The sequence below is a fragment of the Drosophila persimilis genome, unplaced genomic scaffold, assembly GCF_003286085.1.
Source record: "Drosophila persimilis strain 14011-0111.01,24,50 unplaced genomic scaffold, DperRS2 tig00000124-arrow-pilon, whole genome shotgun sequence".
NCBI lineage: Eukaryota > Metazoa > Arthropoda > Insecta > Diptera > Drosophilidae > Drosophila > Drosophila persimilis.
The window spans coordinates 8,457,743-8,479,709 of NW_020825294.1; the positions used below are offsets into that span (position 1 = coordinate 8,457,743).

General features: G+C 46.9%; 2 protein-coding genes across 2 annotated transcripts in view; both read right to left on the reverse strand.

The window, feature by feature from the left end:
* LOC6596402 overlaps positions 1–14,266 on the reverse strand; it is a 34,737-nt gene extending 20,471 nt beyond the window's left edge. Inside the window, exons 1-2 of the mRNA XM_002021551.2 lie at positions 13,629–14,266; positions 11,423–11,926 (exon numbers count right to left, since the gene is read on the reverse strand). The gene's annotated coding sequence lies outside the window, so the exon portion shown is untranslated. The remainder of the gene's footprint in view (positions 1–11,422; positions 11,927–13,628) is intronic.
* A 930-nt stretch (positions 14,267–15,196) lies between these two features.
* On the reverse strand, positions 15,197–16,195 carry LOC6596403. Its single transcript, XM_002021552.2, has 3 exons — positions 15,954–16,195; positions 15,638–15,895; positions 15,197–15,580 (listed from the first exon to the last, which is right to left on the reverse strand). Exons 1-3 carry the CDS (start codon positions 16,121–16,123, stop codon positions 15,556–15,558), a joined length of 453 nt encoding a protein of 150 aa, XP_002021588.1. The 5' UTR covers positions 16,124–16,195; the 3' UTR covers positions 15,197–15,555.
* Between the last annotated feature and the right edge of the window lie 5,772 nt (positions 16,196–21,967).

Genomic DNA, 21,967 nt, shown 5'->3' on the forward strand with positions numbered 1-21,967 from the left:
CCAGCTAATAACTTATTTGATTATAATTTTGAAATATTTTATATGCTTTCATCTTTCTGCTGTATCTATCGCTTTCTCTACTCACACCAACACCAGCCGTTATATCTAGCTCTTCTCCGCCAGGAAGCGCACACTGCACGAGGAAGAATGTGAGGAAGATAGAGAGGGAAAGAGAAAGAATAAGTAGGCGCGTGGAAGGGAGTAGTATAGCCATTGGAAATCATACTGTTTCTTCCAACCGATCCAAGAAATCTAGTAGATTTCGTCATTCTCTAGGATGCTGCGTGTTCGGTCTTCTCGTTTCTTCAAAATGTATAATGCCAAGGATTTTCTTTCTCTATGGGAGCGGAAGAGGCGGGCGAGGCGAAGAGGCTCTAGTTTAAATAGTCTCTGAGACATTCAGACATAGCCTGGCTGGCTATTGAAGCTGATTAAGAATATATATAGTTTGTGGGCTTGGAATCGCTTCCTTTTGGGTGTTACTTAAGTCCACATCCACCTGAAAACCATATAATCGTATCCCCATACTCCCTAAGGATAGGTTGTATGGGCATGAGTACTATTGTCCCACCAAGCCCATGCTGAATAGCTCTTTGTCCATCACTTGTGATGTCTGTCTGTAAGTGAGTGATTTTGCCACAACAGCTCTATTTAGCACTGTCATGAGTCGTCCCCAGAGGGTCCCCAGCGGGGAGTCGGCTCTCTGTCAGGTGTCAATGAAATTGAATTGGAAAGTGAAGCACGGCATTCGGAATGCAAGTGAAACAAAATGCAGCGACGAGTGGGACGAGTGGGACGAGTACGACGAGTGGGACGAATGGGACGAGTGGGATGAATGGGACGAATGGGAATGTCAAGTTCACAGTTGCGTGTGTGGCTGGGACTGATGTAATGCCAGTTGATTGCGGAAGGGGGTGGCGTGGGGCAACACTCGTGTATGTATTTAGGTGCCGCAGTGACTGACTAATCAGAGAGAGAGACGCAGCCTTGTCGTCGCTCGTTGAGCTACATGTCAGCCGCCATACCTCCACTCAATCGTCGTCGTCGTCGTCATCGTCATCGTTGGCGGCGCATGTAAAACGATATTTCAACTGTCACTTCATGCTTCAACAATTTCAAATCAAATCAAGGCGAAAGGATTTTTCCCGCACAGTCCTGCCTCACTGCTGGCAATGATTTATGTTAAAAGGTTTACACACAGAGGGGGTGGGCGGGGAGGGGTTAGGGGGGGAGCTACACCTTTTAGCAAAGCAATGAAATCGAATGCGTATCAACTATGATGGAAAAAAGGGGGGGAAAATCATTGGGAACAAATGCCCGGAAGGTGGAACACGACTATCGGGTAGTGAGAAAAAAAATCTATACTCTTTTCTGGGGGCTTGGGGCTTATCAGAGAGGGCTATCACTTGGATTTCCTTGGAGACCAGCAAGAATGATGGACCCTGACCCTGTCTTGGTGCCTAGTGCCATCAAAAGTCATTGAAAATTCTCGAAATACTCCTATTAAAAACGTAACTTAATCTGAGGGCTTCCCGTTTACTGATTTATGGCATTGGTTTATTAGTTTCCACCGATTTCTGGGAGTGTATCTGGCTCCAAGCTGCTGCTGGCTCTCTCCTTGGCGTGTGAGTTTTTCCGCCATAAATTCACAAAAGTGAATCTACATTGCAAATGCAGGCGAGAGTGTGCGAGTGTGTGTGTGGGGGGGTGTATCTGTGTGTGAGGAGAGAAACAAAGCATAAATGTAGCTCAACGTACACACAAAAGGAGAAAAATGATAGAGAAAGGGGGATAGAAAGAAGTGGGGGACTACAGCGAACAGAAGCTAACGAAGCGTAAAGTTTGCCAAACGGCTGGCTGCCCTGCCCCGCCCTGGCCCATCCCTCCCCTTGCCATCAGTGTTTGCCTTGTGGCATTTTTTATTAAATATTCCTAATAAATTATGCAAAATTCTTGTATTGCAAAGAGTGACCGAGATGGGAAATGAACAGAGAAAACCACATCCAGAGACCCATCCAGAGCCCCATCCAGAGCCCCATCCAGAGCCCCAGGAAGGGGAGCAGAAAAATGTGAATTTTGGTCAAATCAAAAAAGAGGGCGGCCATCTGTGCGTATGGGCGTGCCATAACTATCAATAACTTTTGGCTGGAAAGCCATCTCAGCCACCAGCACCCCAGCCACCAGCCCCGCAGCCGCCAGCCCCTCCGTCCACAGAGCCCTGGGCAACGTGTGTGGAACAATGGGGCAAAATGGGATTAAGAATGAGATTTTCTGGCTGGCAACGGGCTGCATTATAATAAAATAAAAGTAAAGGATATCCATGTCTGTATCCCTTCGGATCCCAGCCTGCTTCCGTATCGCTTTTTGAGCCAGCTCGTGTCCTGTGATAATAAAATAAAATTGAAATATTGTTTGCAATTGAGTGAACGCCACGCAACGAGTCCTGTGTGGATCGTCTCTTTTCCTGTGAGGGGATTGTCGACCCATCATCACATTTATGCTCCAAAGTGCCCTGTCAGGCATGTGCTCGAATGCATATTCCAGGCCATACCCGTACTTAGCAGCGAATGGAAATGCAACAGACAGAAGATTTAAAATTAAGAGTTTATTTTTGGAGATGAAGCTGCTAAGGCTGGAGATTGGTGGCTTATTGGCTTTGATTTTAATACTATCACTCGCTGATCCAGCAAACCATTTGACACTGTATTGCGAACTATTTATGTTGCTCCGAACGAAGTCCTTTGGAGGTATGCATTGAACATGGAACACGTTTGAATATGGATCCAAGCCGAAGAGCAAACTGTTCTATGTTTCTGGTGGTGTCTTATTTAGTAGTAGCCTTTGACTCATGCTAAAATTTAAGAGCAGGTCAATGCTTTGTCCATGGCTCAAATCAGCACTTTCGGATGAGCGGAATACTCAAAACTTGGCTCTTCCTCGACTACGACTCGACGAAGGGAAGGAATGTAAATTCTCGATGCACTTGTTGGGGTTATCTGTATTTTCTCTGAAAGAGTTTCAATCACGTTCTTTATCGCGTTTGCGACATGCTCACACGCACATTTTCGTTGCCTTAATGGATGCGATCGCCTGTTCTTTCTGCTCTACTATTTGGCATGTTTGTTGCACTATTTGTTCGACGGTGCAACTGGACCGCCTTGTGTCTAAATGATTTAAATTGGAACGCAAAGTTTTCACGGCCAAAAACCATTAAATCAAGATCAATGCACAATTAATTATGTTCACAAATTTTTATTGGTATATTTAGATATTTTTCATACAAAAATATTACAATCCCGATTAGAAAAATGGTGGGTGGTAGTAATAATACTTCTCATACCCAATAAATATACAAAAAAGATTTCATACAAATCGATAGAGCCGTTTGGGAGGAACCAAAACCCGAGATTTGTATATATTACCCGTAAAATATTCTGTCCCAGCTAATTTAAGGAATAACAGCGTTTGCTTATCGAACAAAAAAGCAACATCAATGTCTTGAAGCGAAAAAGCTGTACATTTTTGTGCTGCCACGGCGGGGAGGCGTGGGAGTAGGGGGGCAAGAAGGGTTCCCCAGTCGAATCAGCCGCAATCAATTTACAATCGCATCATCATCAGAAATCGTCGCATTCCCTGGATTTATCTCTCTCTCTCTTTCGGATTTTCCCCGCAATTCTCTGAGCTTTCCATCGGCAGGGAACCTGCCACTTGATGTGGCAAAACGGTGAGACAGAGAGCTGAGCTTATGAATTAATAAGCCCACTCAGCAGAGGATACAAGCAAATAGAACGAACGAAAATCACTCATACGCCGCGTACAACTCTCAGATGTTTTTTCTTCTCCCCCGAGCTTGTGGCAAAGTGACTTGTTCGGGACTCCCGGGGAAGCGGCACCGACATCATCTCTGGCTCCAACAGCAATAACAATGAATACAACAAATGTCTTATTTATTTTGGATTTCCTCGCTTTTTGTGCTGCTCTGCCTCTGCCTCTGCCAGCAGCAGCAAAAATGAGAAGAAATTAAGTTGCCGCCTGCAGCTTTATAACACCAGCACCAGCACCAGCACAGCTTGGCACACGCCCCTCGGCCCCCACACACACACATGCCCGCATAAGAAAAACGAAAAACCAGCATTGGAATAACAACAGCAACACGCAGGGAGCCCAGGGAACCCAGGGAGCCCAGGGAGCCCATGGAACCCATAGAATGTTTATCTGATTTAAACGTTGGCAACAGTCGGCGAAATTTCCCATGCCCCAACCTGGGGCAACCTTTTGCGTGTCTTTGACTGCTGCTCCCCCTGCCCCTTGCCATGCCTCTCTCTCTCTATCGCTGGGAAAAACTTATGGTGCCTGGCTCCCCTTGGCCGAGCTTAATTTTCACTTCTGGCAGAAACTTTAATATTAATCATACGACCCGTATGGCCAGCACAAATCATGCCAGGGTCGGGGTCCGGGAGAGCGAAGGACTGGCTTACACCTAGAATAATTTTCAATCCTTATGAACGAGGGAGTTCCTCATAAGAGTGCCCTTCAAAGGTCAGGAATTCCAGAATTCTCTTAGTGTAAAATATCCCCCTACAATCCTTAATCCTTTGTCTTGCCTGGATCTATAGACTCCACCCGAAAGTGGGACTGTTTTCTGCGGTCGGAGTCGCCAAACGTCAAAAGTTCTTAGGGAAATTCGTTTTAGTTTTTAGTTTTTCCGAAAACTTTCTTCCTCAAGTGGCTCATTGTGGCTGACCCCCACCGGGGGGGAAGGGCAGGGAGCTGGGGGCTGGGGGCTGGGGGCTGGGAGATAGCTACCGCGACACTTGCTTACTTTTGACAAGGACACGCAGCACGCACACAAATAACCAGGACCAGGACCAGGACTAGGACAATATTCGCGAGCATGCTCTTTGCGGTCTTTGCCCAGAAAAGACAAACACTAACGGCCCCCCCAAGGCGGGGGCCCGGGCCCGGGCCCAAGACATGCAAAACTTTTCGGATGTGGCAAAGAAAACGCAAATGATTAAGTGCGTAGCGGGCTATAATTCAACGGGACAACATTGGGAAACCCCAAAGGAGGTGACGGGCGGGGGCGGGATAGTGGAAGCCTTGATGCAACTGCCAGCGACATGGCCAATGGAGGAGCTGCCAGTGCATGAATGCCAGGGATAACTTTTGATTTTGATTGAGGCGAATTGAATTTGATTTGGCTGAGCAGAGCTCAGTGCTCAAGGCAGGCGGGGGCGGGGATGGTATCACTTGTCAAATCTGGTCTCGACTTTGGGGATCGTAAATTAGGGATGTCCCTGCCTCTGCCCCTTCTAGTTCTACGCTCCTGGCTCCCAGGGCTCTAGTCAGCTGTCGGCTGCCTCTCCAGCTCCATCTCCTTGTGGATTTCCCCCAGCATGCTGCTTAGCATTTCAACACAAAAACAGACAAAGTTGTGCCAGTTGTTGCTGCAGTTGTTGCTCTGGCACAACAGCAATTAATATGTATCTCTTACTTTGCACGCTCTATCACTCCGTTCCCCCACGCCCCTCCAAGCCCCCCACCAAGCCCCATCTTTGCTGTTGGTTTGTGCGGCTACCCGAGGACAACTCGTAGAACTTCTCTCTGGAGTGCGAGTATGGAAAGTTTCTTGCATTTTTGTTGGCATTTGTTCATTTTCCTTGTCGTTTTGTTGTTTTTGCTTTTGCGCTCTGCTGTGGCCAGAAACTTTGCACGTAGCCCATTTTATTTAGTGGCATAGCATTTGGCACAGTTACACATTATGGCACGCCCACCAAAGTACCCCCCTGCCCCCGCCCGCCACCGGCAGATGCACATTTTTGGTAGCATTTCTCGCAAGTGATTTATGACAGGCTGGGCCTCCCTCCCTGCCGCATGCATTCTTAAATGGCCCAGAAGGCGGGTGGGAAAGGGGGGAGAGGGGCGAAAATGGCACGCGCTCGAGCTAAAAATTTAATTAAAATGCACATTTGTTTGTCCTTGACAGCGTTTTATATTTTTTACTTAATTGGGAGGCAGGCAGGAGCCAAAGGCACGGAAGGGAAGCAGAGTGGAGCAAGGCACAGATACGAGAATGATGAGCACACGCCAGGATGTCCCATATCCCCCTAAAAGCACACAGACACTCGGTTAGATAGCAGGAGATGTATTTAGGGGAGACCGCATTCAGGGAGCAGACAGGGAGAGAGACGTGCCTCCACCATTGACACAGAAACTAAGGCGAGCAGCACACGCACGACTCACCTGAATTAGTCGACTCAAAAATGTATGTACTAACCGGTGCTGGGGCTTTGCCATCTTGATGCCGTTTTCCAACTACTGGGAAAACCAGCCCCAGCCCCAGCCCCAGCCCCAGCCCCAGCCCGAAGTTAACTTGATTATGCAGGCCAGGACGGGCCCTTTCGCCGATCAACTTGCGTGCGATTCACTCGTAACAGAATCGGCGAGGTGGGAGAATGATTAAATGGTGGCATAACCACTCGGCATAACCCTCAGCAGACACGGATCAAGTGCGTAACCTTGCTTTCCACTCGACATAACATACTCGTCTTATGGAAGGTGGAAACGGCTTGAAAGCCTAGGGACCAGACTACGTTTTGGCACTGGCTATTTGCGGAGAGGTGGGAGGGAATTTACCTAAGAGTTGGCCTAGAATTCGGGCATTAAAGAGTTTTGGGTCGTCGTCGCCGCCTGGAATTGTATTTTCACAGATATAAATAGATCTCAGAGATACAAATCGCCGACCCTTTAATTCTGGGAAAATCGCTGTTCTTCGAGGGTATTTATTTTCCTTCTTGTAATTTTAGTAAATACTTTTGGTACTACAGCAGTGACATTGGAGACATAATATTTTCTGCACTTCAATTCTGGAGAAATCGCTGTACATCGAGGGTATTCTTTCTGTTGCTTAAGCAAGTGAGATGGGGGTCGAGGCCCTTAGTAATTTAAGAATAATATTTGCTATATAAACGTGCAAAAACGGCGGCTTTTAATGATTGCTTGCCTGTACACCGTATCCCAAAAAGTGCCACAACAAAAGAATTTGTGAATTCTGTGGTTCAAAGTGACCGCCACGATAATGAGTTATCGATCCCTAGCAACGCTGGGCAAGTGCCCTGCTGCTCAGAAGAGTATATCGATGTTCTTCTATCGGCCTCAGTCTCTCTGGAGAAGTATCTTTAAACACAACAGTCCATATAAGTACAATATATGGATTCTTTGGACACTCTACAGAAGATTTTCCAGTTTAATCCGCTTTGGTGGGGCGCCTTGGTTGCAGAAATAATACTAGAGCTGTCCTGGTCGACATTAAAGGTCTATTTCGGGCCATTCATTGTTTTTTAGGGTTGCATTTGTAAACTATCTGCTAACTATCGCATAGAAACGTGCGGTTTAGGAACAACCCAGATGGATGGTGGAATAATTGGGAAATTTGCGGAACAGCACAACCTTAAGGACCACCTCCTAAATAGATGGTGGATGGTCGTCAGTGTGTATAGCCTATAAGAAATAGTCTCCACTCTATATACATAAAAGCACTATACTAAATCTGTCTTTATTGTGCCCTATAATAGCCCTATAATGAGATGAGTGCAAACTTATAAGGCATGTTTAAGGGAAGGGGAATTATCAAAATGATCTAATAAATTCTTCCTCCCGGACTCCTTTTGAAAAGAAGAACAGCATCCTTGCCTTTAAATATTAAATAGGTAACAGGATCCTGGCTAATCAGCTCTGGAGTGGCCATTCGCCATCCCCTACCATATTGTGCTCTGCATAAGCACATCAATTCATTTTGAATAACTAACATGGATCCGACGTCTGGCAGGAAACTCTTTTCGGTGTAATATTTTTGGGGGAAATTGGGAGCTGTATAAATGGTTTCGTCTTTCGGTACGTGCCACAGGAGCTGCCAACTGGCTGCAATTTTTCACTGCTGCCTGACCCTGGCGCGCACATTTCTCTTGATTCCGACATCCTTGCGCCCTTGTTTTATGAGGTCGTAGCCTCCACGCCAGAGATGCACGCAATTATGGAGGAGCACCCCGGAGCACCCCGAAAGCACCCCCACATCGGGCAAACTAATATCCGTAGCCCCCGTCCCGGACAAAACGCATTAAGGCGGAAGTGCATTTGGGGTTTAGGTGGAGAGGGGCATGGCATGCACGTATTCAAATTTACCTAAATAACTACTCAGAAAGAGACGGCACAGGACACACAGAAGACAGATAGGGGGGGGCTCTCCTGTTGTCCTTTTCATGATGGGCATACAAATGCTGGGCCAAAAGGATTTTGCTTACAAGCGAGCGAGCAGAGCAAAAAGTGCGGAAGAATCGCATTGTCCCTTCGAGGGGGGGCCAAAGACAAACGTACAAGGATATGATGTCCCTGCCCTGACATAAGGATTTGTTTAGCTTTTCTCCAGATGATAACGAGGACGAGAACGACGACGATGATGATGATGATGATGATGCACCAGCCCTGCTCTACGGCGTGTCTCAACTTATGTGCAGTCACGGTCTGTCTACTTTGTTGAACACATCTCTCCGGCACCCCCTCCCGCTCCCGCTCCCCCTCCCTCTCCGTCTCTGTCTTGTCTTGTCTCGTCTCGACGACAGGACTTGGGACATGCATAAGTGGCTGCCTCTTGCCTCGTGTCGCACAAAACTTGTTATTTGTATTTACTTTTGATTGTTGCAGTGTTGCACTCTGTATTCGTTTCATTCTGTGCCTCCTTCTGTGACTCCTTTCTGCCTCTTTCTGCCCCCTTCTGTGCCTCCTTTCTGCAGCCAAGTGTCAACACAAAAATTGTGCTTAAACTTTATTCTCATGCGCCTCTTCGAACAATTAAATGCCTGCCCTCTCCCCCTCCCTCCCTCCCTCTCCTTCTCTTTCTTGCCAACTATTTCTGGGGTCCTGCATTTTTTATTGGCCAACTGTCAAGTTTGCTCGCCCTTTAAAATTTCCATCTCCAACAGGGCTGTCGCTCCTGTTTTTCTCGTTATTTCTTTCACGTTGACGTCACTCGTTCCAAAATGTAACTGTCAAACTTGAAAGCTGGAAATTCGGAAATTCGGAGAACCTTTGGATCGAAACGAGTCTGTCACTGAATGAATGATGTTTTAATGGAGACTTTTGGGGCAGCCTTCAATGGAGGGCTTGCAGATGATATTTATCTGATTAATATAGGTTTCCAGTTGGGAAAAATATGTACTCGAAGGACATATTTGGTACAGAATGAAAATCCATGAGAACGAATATTTCTGGGTGGAAAATTAGAAATTTTCTGCCTTAAAAAAGAGCCATTTTGTGGCTCGTTTGCCTGTCGATGAGAAGACCCTCCAACACATGACGTCATGGACAGGTCAGGACTGGGGTTGTTGGCATTTACCAACGTTTAAAGGGGGCGCGGGGGGCGGTGGGCGACCGCTGTTGGCACTCGATGCGGAGCCTGGCCCCACAAATAGCATTTTGTGTCTATTTTAGTGTAATTTTCCACTTAAACGGTTCCCTCGCTCTGGGGATGCTGGAAACCCCAGCAAGAAGTCATCTGCCGCTGCCGTTGCCGCTGCTGCTGCTGGCAGCCGCCAAAAAAATGCCAACTTGAAATGAAAATTATTGGTTTACGTCCCTCTCTCCCTGCCTCCCGCACTGTTCCAATGAAAATGCGGGGCAGAAAGAGGGCGGAGGGAGGGAGCATATAAATGGAAGGCCCCCAAATTGAGTTTGAGCGGTTTTTGCGTCTGTGTGGGTCCCAACACGCCCCGTAGTTTTCCTCCTCCCCCCCTTGGCCGCCATCGATTTCAATTGTGCTAAGGCTCCCCGGCCCCTACTGCCACTCCTTGTGGCCTGCTGCCCTGCCACCCTTTCGGCCAACTTCAAAGTGAGCAGCGCTCAATGAAATTGACACCCGCAGCGCCACAACTCCAGTGGAAGGAAACTATGGATGGATGCCTGGGTGGGTGGCTGTGTGGGAGGGTGGAAAATAAATGTGTAACGAAATGGAAGAGCCCTCCCGCCGGAGCCCAGTATCTGCCTTGGCAATAAAACCGTTTTAATGAGATTCAAGCTTTAAAATTCGCGCCTTATTTACGTGAGTGTTGTGCCGGATCGACCTTGTGCTACCTGGCAGGCCCCCGCCAGAGGAGCCCGGCTCTAGACGGCGGCTCTCGACTCTTCACGGATCGAGTATGCCCCACAATGCGATGCATGAGCCGTCCGGAAGCGTTAACTTAATTACACAACTCCCTGGGAATTTTAATTAAAAGCATGCAGAGGATTTAATTGATTTTCGTTTATAACGAGGCATACACCAGGGCAAAGGGCACCGGTACGGGCACCGGCACCAGCACGGGCTCTAAAGTAACTGCCGGCCCTGACCACAGACACGGACACGGATACGGGCCAGCTAAGGAGCCCACTTAGACAGAGCCTGGCAAATATTTTAACAACTTTGTTTCGGCGCAGGCACTGGCCTCCGAAAAAACAGAGCCTTCGAGATGGAAGTGTACACAGTTAATAATAGAAACCATTTACTATGCAAATATTTGATCGGCGTGGGGGGCGGAGTCGGGGGGCAGCGGGTCAGGAGTCCAGCTCGAGCAATTTTTCACGCTTAGCATATGAGAAGTTTGAGTTTTGGCAGCTGGACGTGAGCGACAGGAGATGAAAGATGAGCGCAGTCGGGATTCGACGCGGGGGGGTAGGGTGCAGGGGCAGGGGGGCAGTCGGAGTGCAGGCAAATGTGTTTGCCATGAGTTAAGTATGACTTACAGCACTCGGGCCCTGTATGCATTGCATATGCATTGTATAGCCCACCCCCCGAAAGTTTGCTTTGACTTTGAGTGCGGGGAGCGGGGGTGGAGGCAGCCATGAAAAATTAAAAAGGGATTGCCAGGCGGCAGCAGCAGCAGCAGCTGAAAAGCGTATTCAATGGCAGCTCGAACAACTTTTTCCACTCGCTCGCCTGTCAGCATTTTCTTCTCAACTTTTCAGCTTTTTCCAGCATCATGAAAGATGATATATGTCGGGCAAGTGCTTGAGTTCGAGTGGAATGCGGCTGCGGTGGCGGCTTCGAGGGTGCCTGCGGCCGGGGATGTGGGCTAGTCAGACACATCCGATAAGTGCGCCGCTGGGGCCGAGACCGGGCCAACCATGTGGCTTGCATTTAATTATGGGGACGGTGGGGAGGGCGGGGAAAGGGCTAATTGAGAAGCACAGTTTCTGCGGATAGCAGCTTCTTCTTTGAATGGATTATAGCGTCAAGGCATCTCATTAAACAAATTCGTGGATTTGGGCAGTAAAACGTTCTTTATTGGCCCCTCGGGAAAGCGGAGAAAGAAGCCATGTTTGGGCACTCTCAATACGAGCGATACGATGTCATAGGTCAAGCTTCTGCACAGGACGTTGGGCCAGGACTTACCTTGTGCAATCACGAAAATGCGTTGTAAAATGTTGTTGGCCACTCGTAAAAGTGTTGCCAATTCTGATGTTGTTGCTGTTGTTGCTTTGGCGAACTTTTGGCTTAGTTGTTGCTGGCGATTTGTTGTTTGTTACTTTTGTATTAGCCATAGAACATTGTGGGCTCTGTTGCTTTTGTTGATGGCCCAAAGAGTGGACCTGCTGCTGTTGTTGATGATGTTGCTGCCGTTGCCGTTGCTGCTGCCACTGCCACTGTCGTGCTTCATTGTTTGTGTTTTCCGAGAGAGATAGATGGATAGATAGAGAGGGAGGGAGATAGAGGGAGAGCGGGAGGGAGTTTTAAAGCCCGGTGCTTATTGTTTTAGCCACTTCTCATGGAATATATTTGGAAACTATTCTATTTGGTTGTCCTCCGGCCTTTTAGGCAATTGTAAGCACTATCTGCTGCTGCTGCTGCCGTTGTTGGTTTTTTCTGTTTGCTGATGAATTGTTCATGGCCATTCGACTGACGATTGGGGAGAACAATAAACATTTAATTTTTAAAATATTTTTCTGTGCTTTGTTGTTGTTTGATTTCTACCCCCACCACGCCCACCCCTGGTCGTGGCAGCCCATATGCCAAAAGATTTATGACCATACCAAATGGCAATCGGCTGACTTGCCCCGGAGTCCCCATCCTCCCCCCCTGCGCCATGAATTATGCAATGAAATGTATTTCATTTTTCCCCCGAAACGAGTGTTGAACATTTCTTCTTTATTTTTTTTAGGATATGAGTTCTGTTGAGTTGGTCGACAGACGTTCCGTTATTGTTATAAATGAGAGAGAAAACGATGCTTTAATTTATGGAATTTTCCAGCCATTTTTGACATTAAAGCGGCCCAGCCAGGACCCGTCGACACCTCGCTACCGAGTCCTGAAGGATTCTGTCTTTGTCATCGGCTCACCCTACCCCTTCCCTCCCCTGTCTTGGGCCATTGTCCTGGGGGCTTCCACTTATTAGTCTGCGTTTTGCAAATATTTGCATACGAGGCACGTTTCAGTCATTTTTCTTCTGCTCGGCTCATTCCTTTTATTTTGTTCATGTTATTATTATTATTATTATTACTCTTGCTCTTTGCTGTTACCCCAACGCCAGTCACCCTCCGCCTCTTGGCTTTTCCCATTTTCCTGCCTCCGCTCCGACCTTCGGAGATTTCTTTGCACCACATTAAGTATTGTAACTCGTGGAAAATGGATAAAAATATGCAGAAAGAAAAGTATTTAAATCATTTACATCATTTTGTAATGTCCTCTGGGGCCCGCCTGCTGAAATTTCGCAGGAAATGCTAATGGAAGAGTAAAATTCACTTGAAGACGGTCCAACGTTGGAATAACGAGAAAAATTGTTTTTATAGAATTTTTGAGTATTTTTTTTAATGGCTGCCTTCTAGGGATATTGTTTATCCGTTCCTCAGCTCAAAGAATCAGAGTTACAGAAGTGTATTTATATGATAAGGAAAGATCCTTAGCTAGGAGACTGATCATAGGGGTTACAAAGCTTAGATTGGATTACAAAGAATTTAAATATAAGTTTTTTTTAGGAATAAATGTGCAAGAGTAGGTTGCCTCTTATTAGTTCTTAATCTTCGCTGCTTTTAGAGGCGAAAAGAAAGTGCAAAGCGAAAGCTGCCATCTCGAGAACATAATCCCTAAGATGACCGCCCAATAATCCGCTTAATCCGAGCAGAACACGTGGCCTTATATCAGGCAAATGATTTAAAGCTTCCCACCGTATAAGGAACCCACGCCAGGGAGGGTCTTGGCAGGCTTCCCCCCACTCTGTTGCCCTCCTGCTCCCCGCTGGCCGCCCTGGGAGTCTCCTGATTGCTGCTGTTTTCCGAGACCTTCCATGTACCACATCAATTTGTAATTTGTAAATGAAATTGCCTTTGCTGGCTTCAGCTTTGGCTTCGGCTTCCCTTTATTTTGTTTTATTCCTTTTTTTTGGGCCTTTCGCCCACCAGAAAAATGCAAATTTGTCAAATTGATTTAAAGCCTCGGATGTTGGCCAATTTAAATGCCAAAAAATTAATTACACATGCAGGCCCCAGCCCCAGCCCCAGTCCCAGCCCCAGTCCCGGCCGGAAAGTGTTTTCTTCATTTGTTTGCTTCACTTGACACTTTTTTGGGGGTTTTGAACTTTTGAACTGCACGCTGGTTGCATTACTTGAGGGCACGGCACTAGCACGAGGATCCACACAGTATCCACACTCGGCAGAAATCACACATTCAGTTGGCAGCTCCTGTTTCAAGCAACTGCCACTCCGGCCGCAACGAGCACTGCCGCAAGACGCAAACGAACATCGCCCATCGCCACGCTCCCGAATCGACTGACTGGCCGCTGCCAGCGCTGGTCCTCCCGAGGCCCGAGCCGCGCCGAGTGCCTTGGCTCTTATCAGAGCCGAGCGGTGGCCGCCTCGTTGTTGAAAATCGCCTCGTGCAACGCAGTCGCAAAACGAGAGAGAGCGCAGCCGGCTTTCGCAGCACTCGTGTGTGGTGGGTTTCTCTCTCGGGTGTTCGCGTGCTCGTTGGTGAAATCTCAGTCTCTCGAGGAGGACGGGACGGCTCTTATCAGTTGTGACCGTTATGCTGTGTGTGAGGGACAGGCGACAGTGGAGTGGACAACTGTTATCTCTGGGCTCCTTCGGGCTGTCGGTCTGTCGGGCTGTCTGGCTGTGTGGACGTCTAGTCCTCCGTGTTTCCAGGCGTCTGGGCGGAAAGTGCCAAAATGTCGAGCAAACAAGGTTGCCAAACTGTTCCCCAGCTTACCAGCGAGATGATTCATAATACAAATGTGACCTCCAGCCTTTGGGATATTGATTTGAGATCTCTTTGGCCTGGAAATCACTCACGATGGCCCATCTGGGGGAATATTGGTTTTCTGCGAAGACGTTTATCATTCCAATAGTTATACTTTGCTCCTTTCAACCTATGATCTACTTACATTAGTGGAGAATCACTGTTTGTTGATACATGGCCTCTTATGGCCGCCATTCCATTCTACAAGGCTCGCACCCTTCAAGGAAGGCCACAGTGGAACCCTAATGCAGGCAAAGGACTCCCATTAGTTGCTGTTTTCTTGCTTATTGTTGATATGCATTGAGAGATTAAGAGATTGGAGCTAGCCAGCAGTGCGGACCATGGTAGAGGCCTCTGGGGGCCAAAGAACATGTCCAAGTCGTGTTTTGTCCCGCCACAATGGACGCCTCCGCCCGCCTGTCACTGGGGAACATTCATTCCGACTTTCATGCTCCTGTCAACTGGCGGAGTCGAGAGTGTTTTGTTTCTGGCCACCTCGTGGCCATTCCTCTTTGCAGCCATCAAGCTTGCTGATGCATCCGCCACAAGGAGGAGATGCCAGCGGAGTTTCCTCTGGCAAAATCAATTCATGGCCCGTCGCAGCATGACAGCCTGGTTTATTGGCTTCCATTTGGCCCGCTAAAGAGGCCAAACTAATTACCGTGCATAATAAATCAGATCCCTGTCATAGTTTGCCATTAGCCTGACACCACCCCCTCGAGCTCTTCTAGCATTTATGCAAATTGCAAGGAATACGAGTGCCAGAAGGCAGCCACGGACTGGACGGGAGACCCGTGCACCTCGCTGCCTGGTCCTTGCTCCGGGGCCCTATGCATTATTAATTGCAATTTGTTTGCTATTTTTTCCAAGAATATGTACACTCGCCCTGCCCTGCCCGACCCTAACCCAATCAGGGACATGATTGTTGTTGCCACCACGCTGACAATCGAGTTTATTTATGCAAAATTAATTGATTTCTATTGAAAATGATGGAAAAACAGGAAATGCAATTGACACATTTTCCTTGAGACATCGGCAGACAAGGGGGGGGGAGGGTCTAATGACGGGTAATTTATAATTGTGGCACAATTGAGAGCTTTTTAAAATGGCAGCCACTCGAAGAAGAATGTGGCGTGACTCCACAGATGATTGGCCTGGCTAAATTGCAACAAATTGATCAGGCAGTGCCATTACTCGTTGTGTGTGTGGGGTGTGTACAGGATTGGGGGTTTCTTTGCCCCGTGCCACCACCATCCCATGTTCCCAAAGGAGCACAGAATGATGAGCACTCCTGCCTAGTATTGAAAGTATGATTGGTTTCTGTGGAAGGTGGATGGTTAGGTACTTGCTTCCCCTCTCTGTACGGCTGCCCCTTACCTTAGTTGCCTGAAAAAGTTAATTTTCTTGCGCGCTTCGGTCAGATTGTGCATGTGATCGTCGAGGAACTTGAAGGCCAGTCCCGTCTTGGGCTCGAAGTCGTTGGCGGGCAAGCGATTGAACAGGGGATCAGGGGTCTCGCTGCGCGACGCCAGGGACTTGAGGCGCGAGGGAAACGGCGGGGAGTAGTGGCGCGTGTAGCTGGACACTATCGGCAGCTCCAGGTCGTCCTCAATGTCGACCGCCTCATAGCGGGAGCTACGAGAGGGATTAGAGAATGTAGCACCGCCAAATCGGGGGATCGATCCCCACTTACTCGTCCATATTGAATGACTGAAAGTTGACCAGCTTCCGTTCCAGCGAACTGACCGCCCTCTGCATCTTGGCCCCCTCCTCGAGCATTTCCTGGGTGGTGGTCTTCATGTACTGGAAATCCCCTGCCACCGGCTCCCAGAGCCTAGTCTTACGCTTGCACGACGCTTGCATGTTGTGTTGTGATTGAAGCAGTATCAAACGGGGTATTGAACGTATTGAATGGGAACTGAGAAAGTGAATGGAAGGCTGAACGCCTGAAAGCCTGAAAGGTTTCTCAGAGCCGAGGTGGGGGACTACTAGGCTGATTTCTGTAGCACAGTACACGATTGCCTCTCTCTCTCTCTCTGTCATAATGCCATGCACATAAAACAGAAATCACGTCATTAAGCAGAGGAGGAGAGAGATTTGGCAGCAGCAGCAGCAGAAGCAGCCAATGAACAATATTATGAATGCCACAATTGAATTCACAAACGGATTTATTGTGGGCGGAGGTTTTGTGAATGGTTTTCTGAATCAACAGACGATGAAAATGAAAATCGAAAACCGAAAACCGAGAACAGAGAACCGAGAATGGAATACTGGGTCAGCAACAGAAGGTTTCCCACAAGCAGCCATTCGATGCGATGCCAATCAATGCATTGCCATGGCGGGAGTGCCGTGGCAGAGCTTTGGGTCTGTTTAGCGGGCAGCCATAACAATGGCCGATTGGCTCTTTGGCGGCTATCATAATGAGTTGCCACCTCTGTTTGCTCTGGCGGCATCATTAATACGGGCTAATTAAACAAATATTACGCGAGTCTACGCGGACGAGAGTGGCGCTGATTGTGTGTGTGTCTGTGCTTCATTAGGCACGAGCGTGTGCCAGTGGGTAGAGATGAGAGCGTGACACGATCTGGAATACAAATTGAAGGATGGAATCACCCAAAGGTGATCCATGGTTATCACTGATCAAGGATCATTCGTCTAACGAGTGCCTTGTCACGTATGCCTGTCCATCTTTATCTGGTATTTGGTATCTGGTATCTGTATCTGTGTATCAGCTTGTATCAACAGTCCTGGGCACACCCAACCCCAATGCGGGGCCGGCTAGGTGTGTGGCCAGAGAAATGAAGCAGAAAATGAATGCAGGGGGGAGTGGGGGAGTGGAGGAGCCCCAGCATGTGGCTCATAATTTATGCGGCAGCATTTGGCATGCGTTGCATTTCGCGGCGCATAATTTGCATTTTTAAGCATTTTCGCAGTGCATCGGGCATAATTAAGATGGCAGGATGGTGTCGCGACTCCGACTGGCACTCCCAATCCAAGGCCAGCAGCCGTAAGCCGTAAGGCGTCTGGGGGGAGCCGCGAAAGCGTTTCCAAACGCAATTAGGGACATGGATACGGGGACGGTCGGGGGGCGGAGGGGTGGGTGGCCCGGGATGGCTGCCGAAGATGGTGGAACAAGTCAAGTTTCTCACCTCAAAGTCTCTCTGGCTCACAGTTGACTTGGCCAAGGTTTTTCGGGGAGGCAGGCAGCCGTGCCGCACTTAACAAATTAATGTCAAGCCACAATAAAAGTCAACAGCTGGTTGCCGCTTGTGGGCAGTGCCAGCCCAGAGAGAGGGTGGGTGAGAGAGAAGGGGGAAATGGGGGAGAAATGGAGGTGAAAACTGCAGAAAGCAAAGCTGAGTGCAATGTCATGCTGCGACTTGTGCAAGGAGCTGCTGCTCGGAGTGGATGCCGACACACGCACAAGTTACATGAATATATAAAGAGTGTATACAAATGTACACTGCGAGAAAACCTTATTCCCAATATGGTCTCAGCGAATATAGGAACCCGATGGGGTCTGTGGCAAATAAAGAAAGGGTTGTTCAGGGGCGTACAGGGTACAGGGGCGCCTGTCAGGCATTCATATCTTTAAATTGTGGGTATCGTGGAAAAGGACCAACTAATTCTCCCATTTCTAATAGTCTCCGATATAATGCTGTCGGAGCACTCGGAGAACAAAGGTCAGATATCTGTGGAGCTCTCTAGTAACTACCACCGTCCTTTTTTACAGCCCTAAAGTTAAGTAAAAGGTCATGACCCCATGAATTACGAGTATATCCGTTTCCGGTATATAGTTTTCTATTCGCTTGGAATATTCTTTTGATTTAATTCCTATAAGCTTAAGTTATTTTTTATTTATTTCGTATTAATTTATTTAGTTTTTATTTATTTATTATTTATTTTTCTTAAATTTTTATTTATTATTATTATGTTATTTATTTTTTATTAATTTATTTAATTATTTATTTAATTTTTATTCATTATTCCTTTATTTAATTTCTATTTATTTATATTTATTATTTAGTAATTATTTATTATTTATTTCTTATTAATTAATTTAATTTTTATGTATTATTTATTTTAGTTTATTTTTTATTTAATTTGTATTTATTAATTAATTATTTATTTTTATTTATTTATAATTTATTTTTTATTTATATCATTTATTTATTAAATGGAGTCTTTTTTGTGGTCTCAGTTCTTGCATACTTTTGGCTAACAAAAAAATTAATTTATTTATTATTTACTTATTTTGTATTTATTAATTATTAGTTAATTAATTCTTATTAATTTATTTATGTGTTATTAATTTATGTAATTTTTATTAACATATTATTTATTTTTCTTTAATTTTTATTGATTTATTATTTATTTAATATAAATTAATTTTTATTATTATTTAATTTTAATATTTTATTTAATTATTATTTATTATTTACTTATCTATTATTTATTATCTATATAATATTTATTTATTATATATTGATTAGTCTTGATTGGTTTCAGTTCTTACATAATTTTGGCTTTTTTTCTTCACGTGTACAAACACACACTCGCAGATCTGCGGGCGTTCTAAAGTTTTCAGGGGGTCTCGTTCCGGCAGCGATGCTAAATCAAATTTCACTCTCGACCCGTTTTGAGATCCAGTTTAAATATCAAATAATCAGATTGCCGGCGTGCACATCATCGCTTTATATCCGGACTCGCACTCGCACTCGCACTTTTATCCACACTCGCACTCCATCCCTCCTTTCCTGTCCTCCCCCTCAGATGGAGCTTCCCTTTCTACCAACAGGCAGGCTTCTGCTGCTGCTGAGTCGTGCATGCTTAAGAGTCTTTCCCCCGCTGGAGAGCGCTGTCTCGCGTTTGGCCCGAGATTTGGCGCTTGACATATAATTTTTATGTCGCTGTCCAAGTGTCGAGGCAGCGCCGTTGCCCGAACGGGGACGGGACTCCTCTAAATGTATCTGGCAACATAATATATGTATCTACATGCCAGTCCCGCAAGGCACCCCCCAAGCAGCTTTAAAGTCTCTCTCTCCTGTCTCCTCCCCTCTCTCCTGTTTCCGTATCCGTTATTTGCGTAAGACGGAAACTTGTGGCACGCACGTTCGCCCCAACTTTTGATGGTCTAGGTGTGAAATTTTCGAGCTGCAGCGAGCAAATAGGCATAAAATTATTTAAAACGCGCCTGCATAAAAGGATCCACTCTGGAGAGCCGCATAAATATAAAGCTTAAAATTGTTTGTTGCCCCCGCACCCGGCGCACTCTTGGGCCCCCCACAGTGGCCGCACTCTTGGGCCTCCTCCTTTAAAGTGCAGGCACAGCCCAAGCGGCACCGTCGTCGAGTTATTCTATATTTCGGATCAGCTGGCGGAGCAGACAATCCTCGCAAAAGCCTGTCAGCAATGTAGACGTTGTTCCTTCCGATGAAGGGCCTATGAAGAAGGGTTTCCCTCCCGTTCGCAGCTGGAGGGATATTTCTATGGGCAGAATAGAAATTTATTTCGTATTTCTGAGTGGAATTTCATGCCTGGACATGGACATGGACCTGGCTCTGGCCCTGGCCCTGGCCTGTTCATATGACTTTTTCTGCTGTTTCCCCGCTTCCTGTGGCAGCCTGTGGCCAAAACAACTTCACGGCACTTTGAGTCGGCTAACGGCAGCAGCAGCAGATGCTACTGCGGCGGCGGCAACGGCGGGGGGGCGCAAGTGGAAAAAATGCAGTTAAATGAGCGGAAATGCAAAATTAACTCGCCACGAAAGCACAGAACAAACAAAGAAATTGTTGTACAACTAAAAAAAAACCCCCACCTCACACACACACACACACACACAGACACACAGATACATGCCAGAGCAAAGCAAAATGAAGAGGAAATGGAAATGGAAAATGAGAAAATCAAGTGCCGTAGAAAAAGGAGTAGCCGGCTGAAGAAAAAATGCGATTGAAAGCAGTAAAGCGGCAGCCAAACGAGGACCTGCGGTGAGGAGAGGGGAGTAGAGCCGAGCAGAGGAGAAGAAATATATTATAGCAGAATAAACGTTGCCACTTGGCCAAATTTAATGCAAATATTTGGCCAACCGCAAAAGAAGGAGGCCTGGAATGTTGTTCTTCCCTTCTGCATGAAGGGGGGAGGGGAGGGGAGGAGGTCCCGATGCCGAATTGGAAAATGAAGTGGCTAAAATAGATTGGCCTTGTGGAAACTACGTTAAATCAGCAGCTACATACGGTCTTTCTAACGAGCTTTACCATTTAATTGTTGGACAGCTCAAGGTCCTACAGGCTACAGATGGATACGAGACAGAGAAACAGACAGCCTGATTAAAGGATTTTTCTATATAGACCTTATATATGCGTTAAGCAGGCTAAAGTGATCTGGGATCATTGATGGATTAGATGATTAGAGACTCTGATGCATAAATTCATCCATCATGATGAGCGGGAAAGCAGCGAAAAGATGATACCATACCTTATCTTACCCCTTGCTGTCTACTTTTATCGATAACCGACAAATCGATGAGAAAAAGAACCCTAAAAGGTGCCATAGTAAGGAATGCATCATTGCCGTTCAGCAGACCTCAAAACATTACACCTGATCGATCATGATACGGCCGTGATACCTGATCATTGATCACCGATGCGTTGGCAGGGGAACGTGGGCAATGATTGATATTTCCCAAGGTTTCATCTGGTTAACAAAATAATAAAAGCCTCCCCGTCGCATAACTTCTTTATATAATACACGTTTCGACCTGGCCTGGGCCTTGGCCTTAATATTATGAAGACGCTGCTTCCTTCCTTATACTCGTATAGACTCGTATATATCAATTATATAGAGGAGAAAGCTCTGGTGGCGAATCCTTGGCCAGGAATTCCGCTGAGCTTGATAAATAGGAGAGAAACGTTTCAGAATTGTGAATGATTTATCTGTTCGTCTTCCGGTTCTGCGCCCGACTGCTGTGTATTCGCGTGCTGTGACAGCGACGCACTTTTCAGGGTTTTCGAAATTGTATTTAATTGGTGGGGTCGGGAGCCAGGGGGGAAGGAGTCCCTCGTTTGGTATTTAAAATTAAACAAACAAAGCAGAGCTCTGCAGAGCCATGAAAATGACAATAAAAATAACAGAAAAAAGAACGAAATGTACGGATAGAATAGAGGCGAAGGAGTCCTTGCCTCTGGGCTCTGCACGTGGCATTCGTTGGCGGCTGTTCACTTGGCACTGACTTTGGCTCTTCCAGCCGCACTGACTTGGTACAATTAATGGCCACCTTTCAGCCTCCACCGCCGCCTCCCCCTCCCCCTCCACCACCGCCTCCACCGATTCCGCGCAATTATTGCGGCCATTGTGCAGGAGCCTTTTGCCAAGTGTCTTGTGTGTCATCGTCACCGCTAAATTTAACATAATCCTCGAATGCTCCGGAGGGACTGGCTATTGCCCGACGTGCCCGCTATTCCCGTTCTGTCTGGGCGCCAGGAAATTTTGTTGGCAGCTGGCGCGACTTGGCCAGGATGCTATGTGAGGTCCTTTGTTAGCCCTTTACTTGCTCAGTTCTGCCATTCTGCCAGTCTCCCATTTGCCTTTTCCTTTTGCGCATAATTAATTTCACGTTCTTGCCAAAAATTATGCGACAGGATTTGTTTTTCCTCCCCCCCTGCCCTGCCCTGCCCACTGCCATCGCGCGGAGTCTCTCACTCTGAT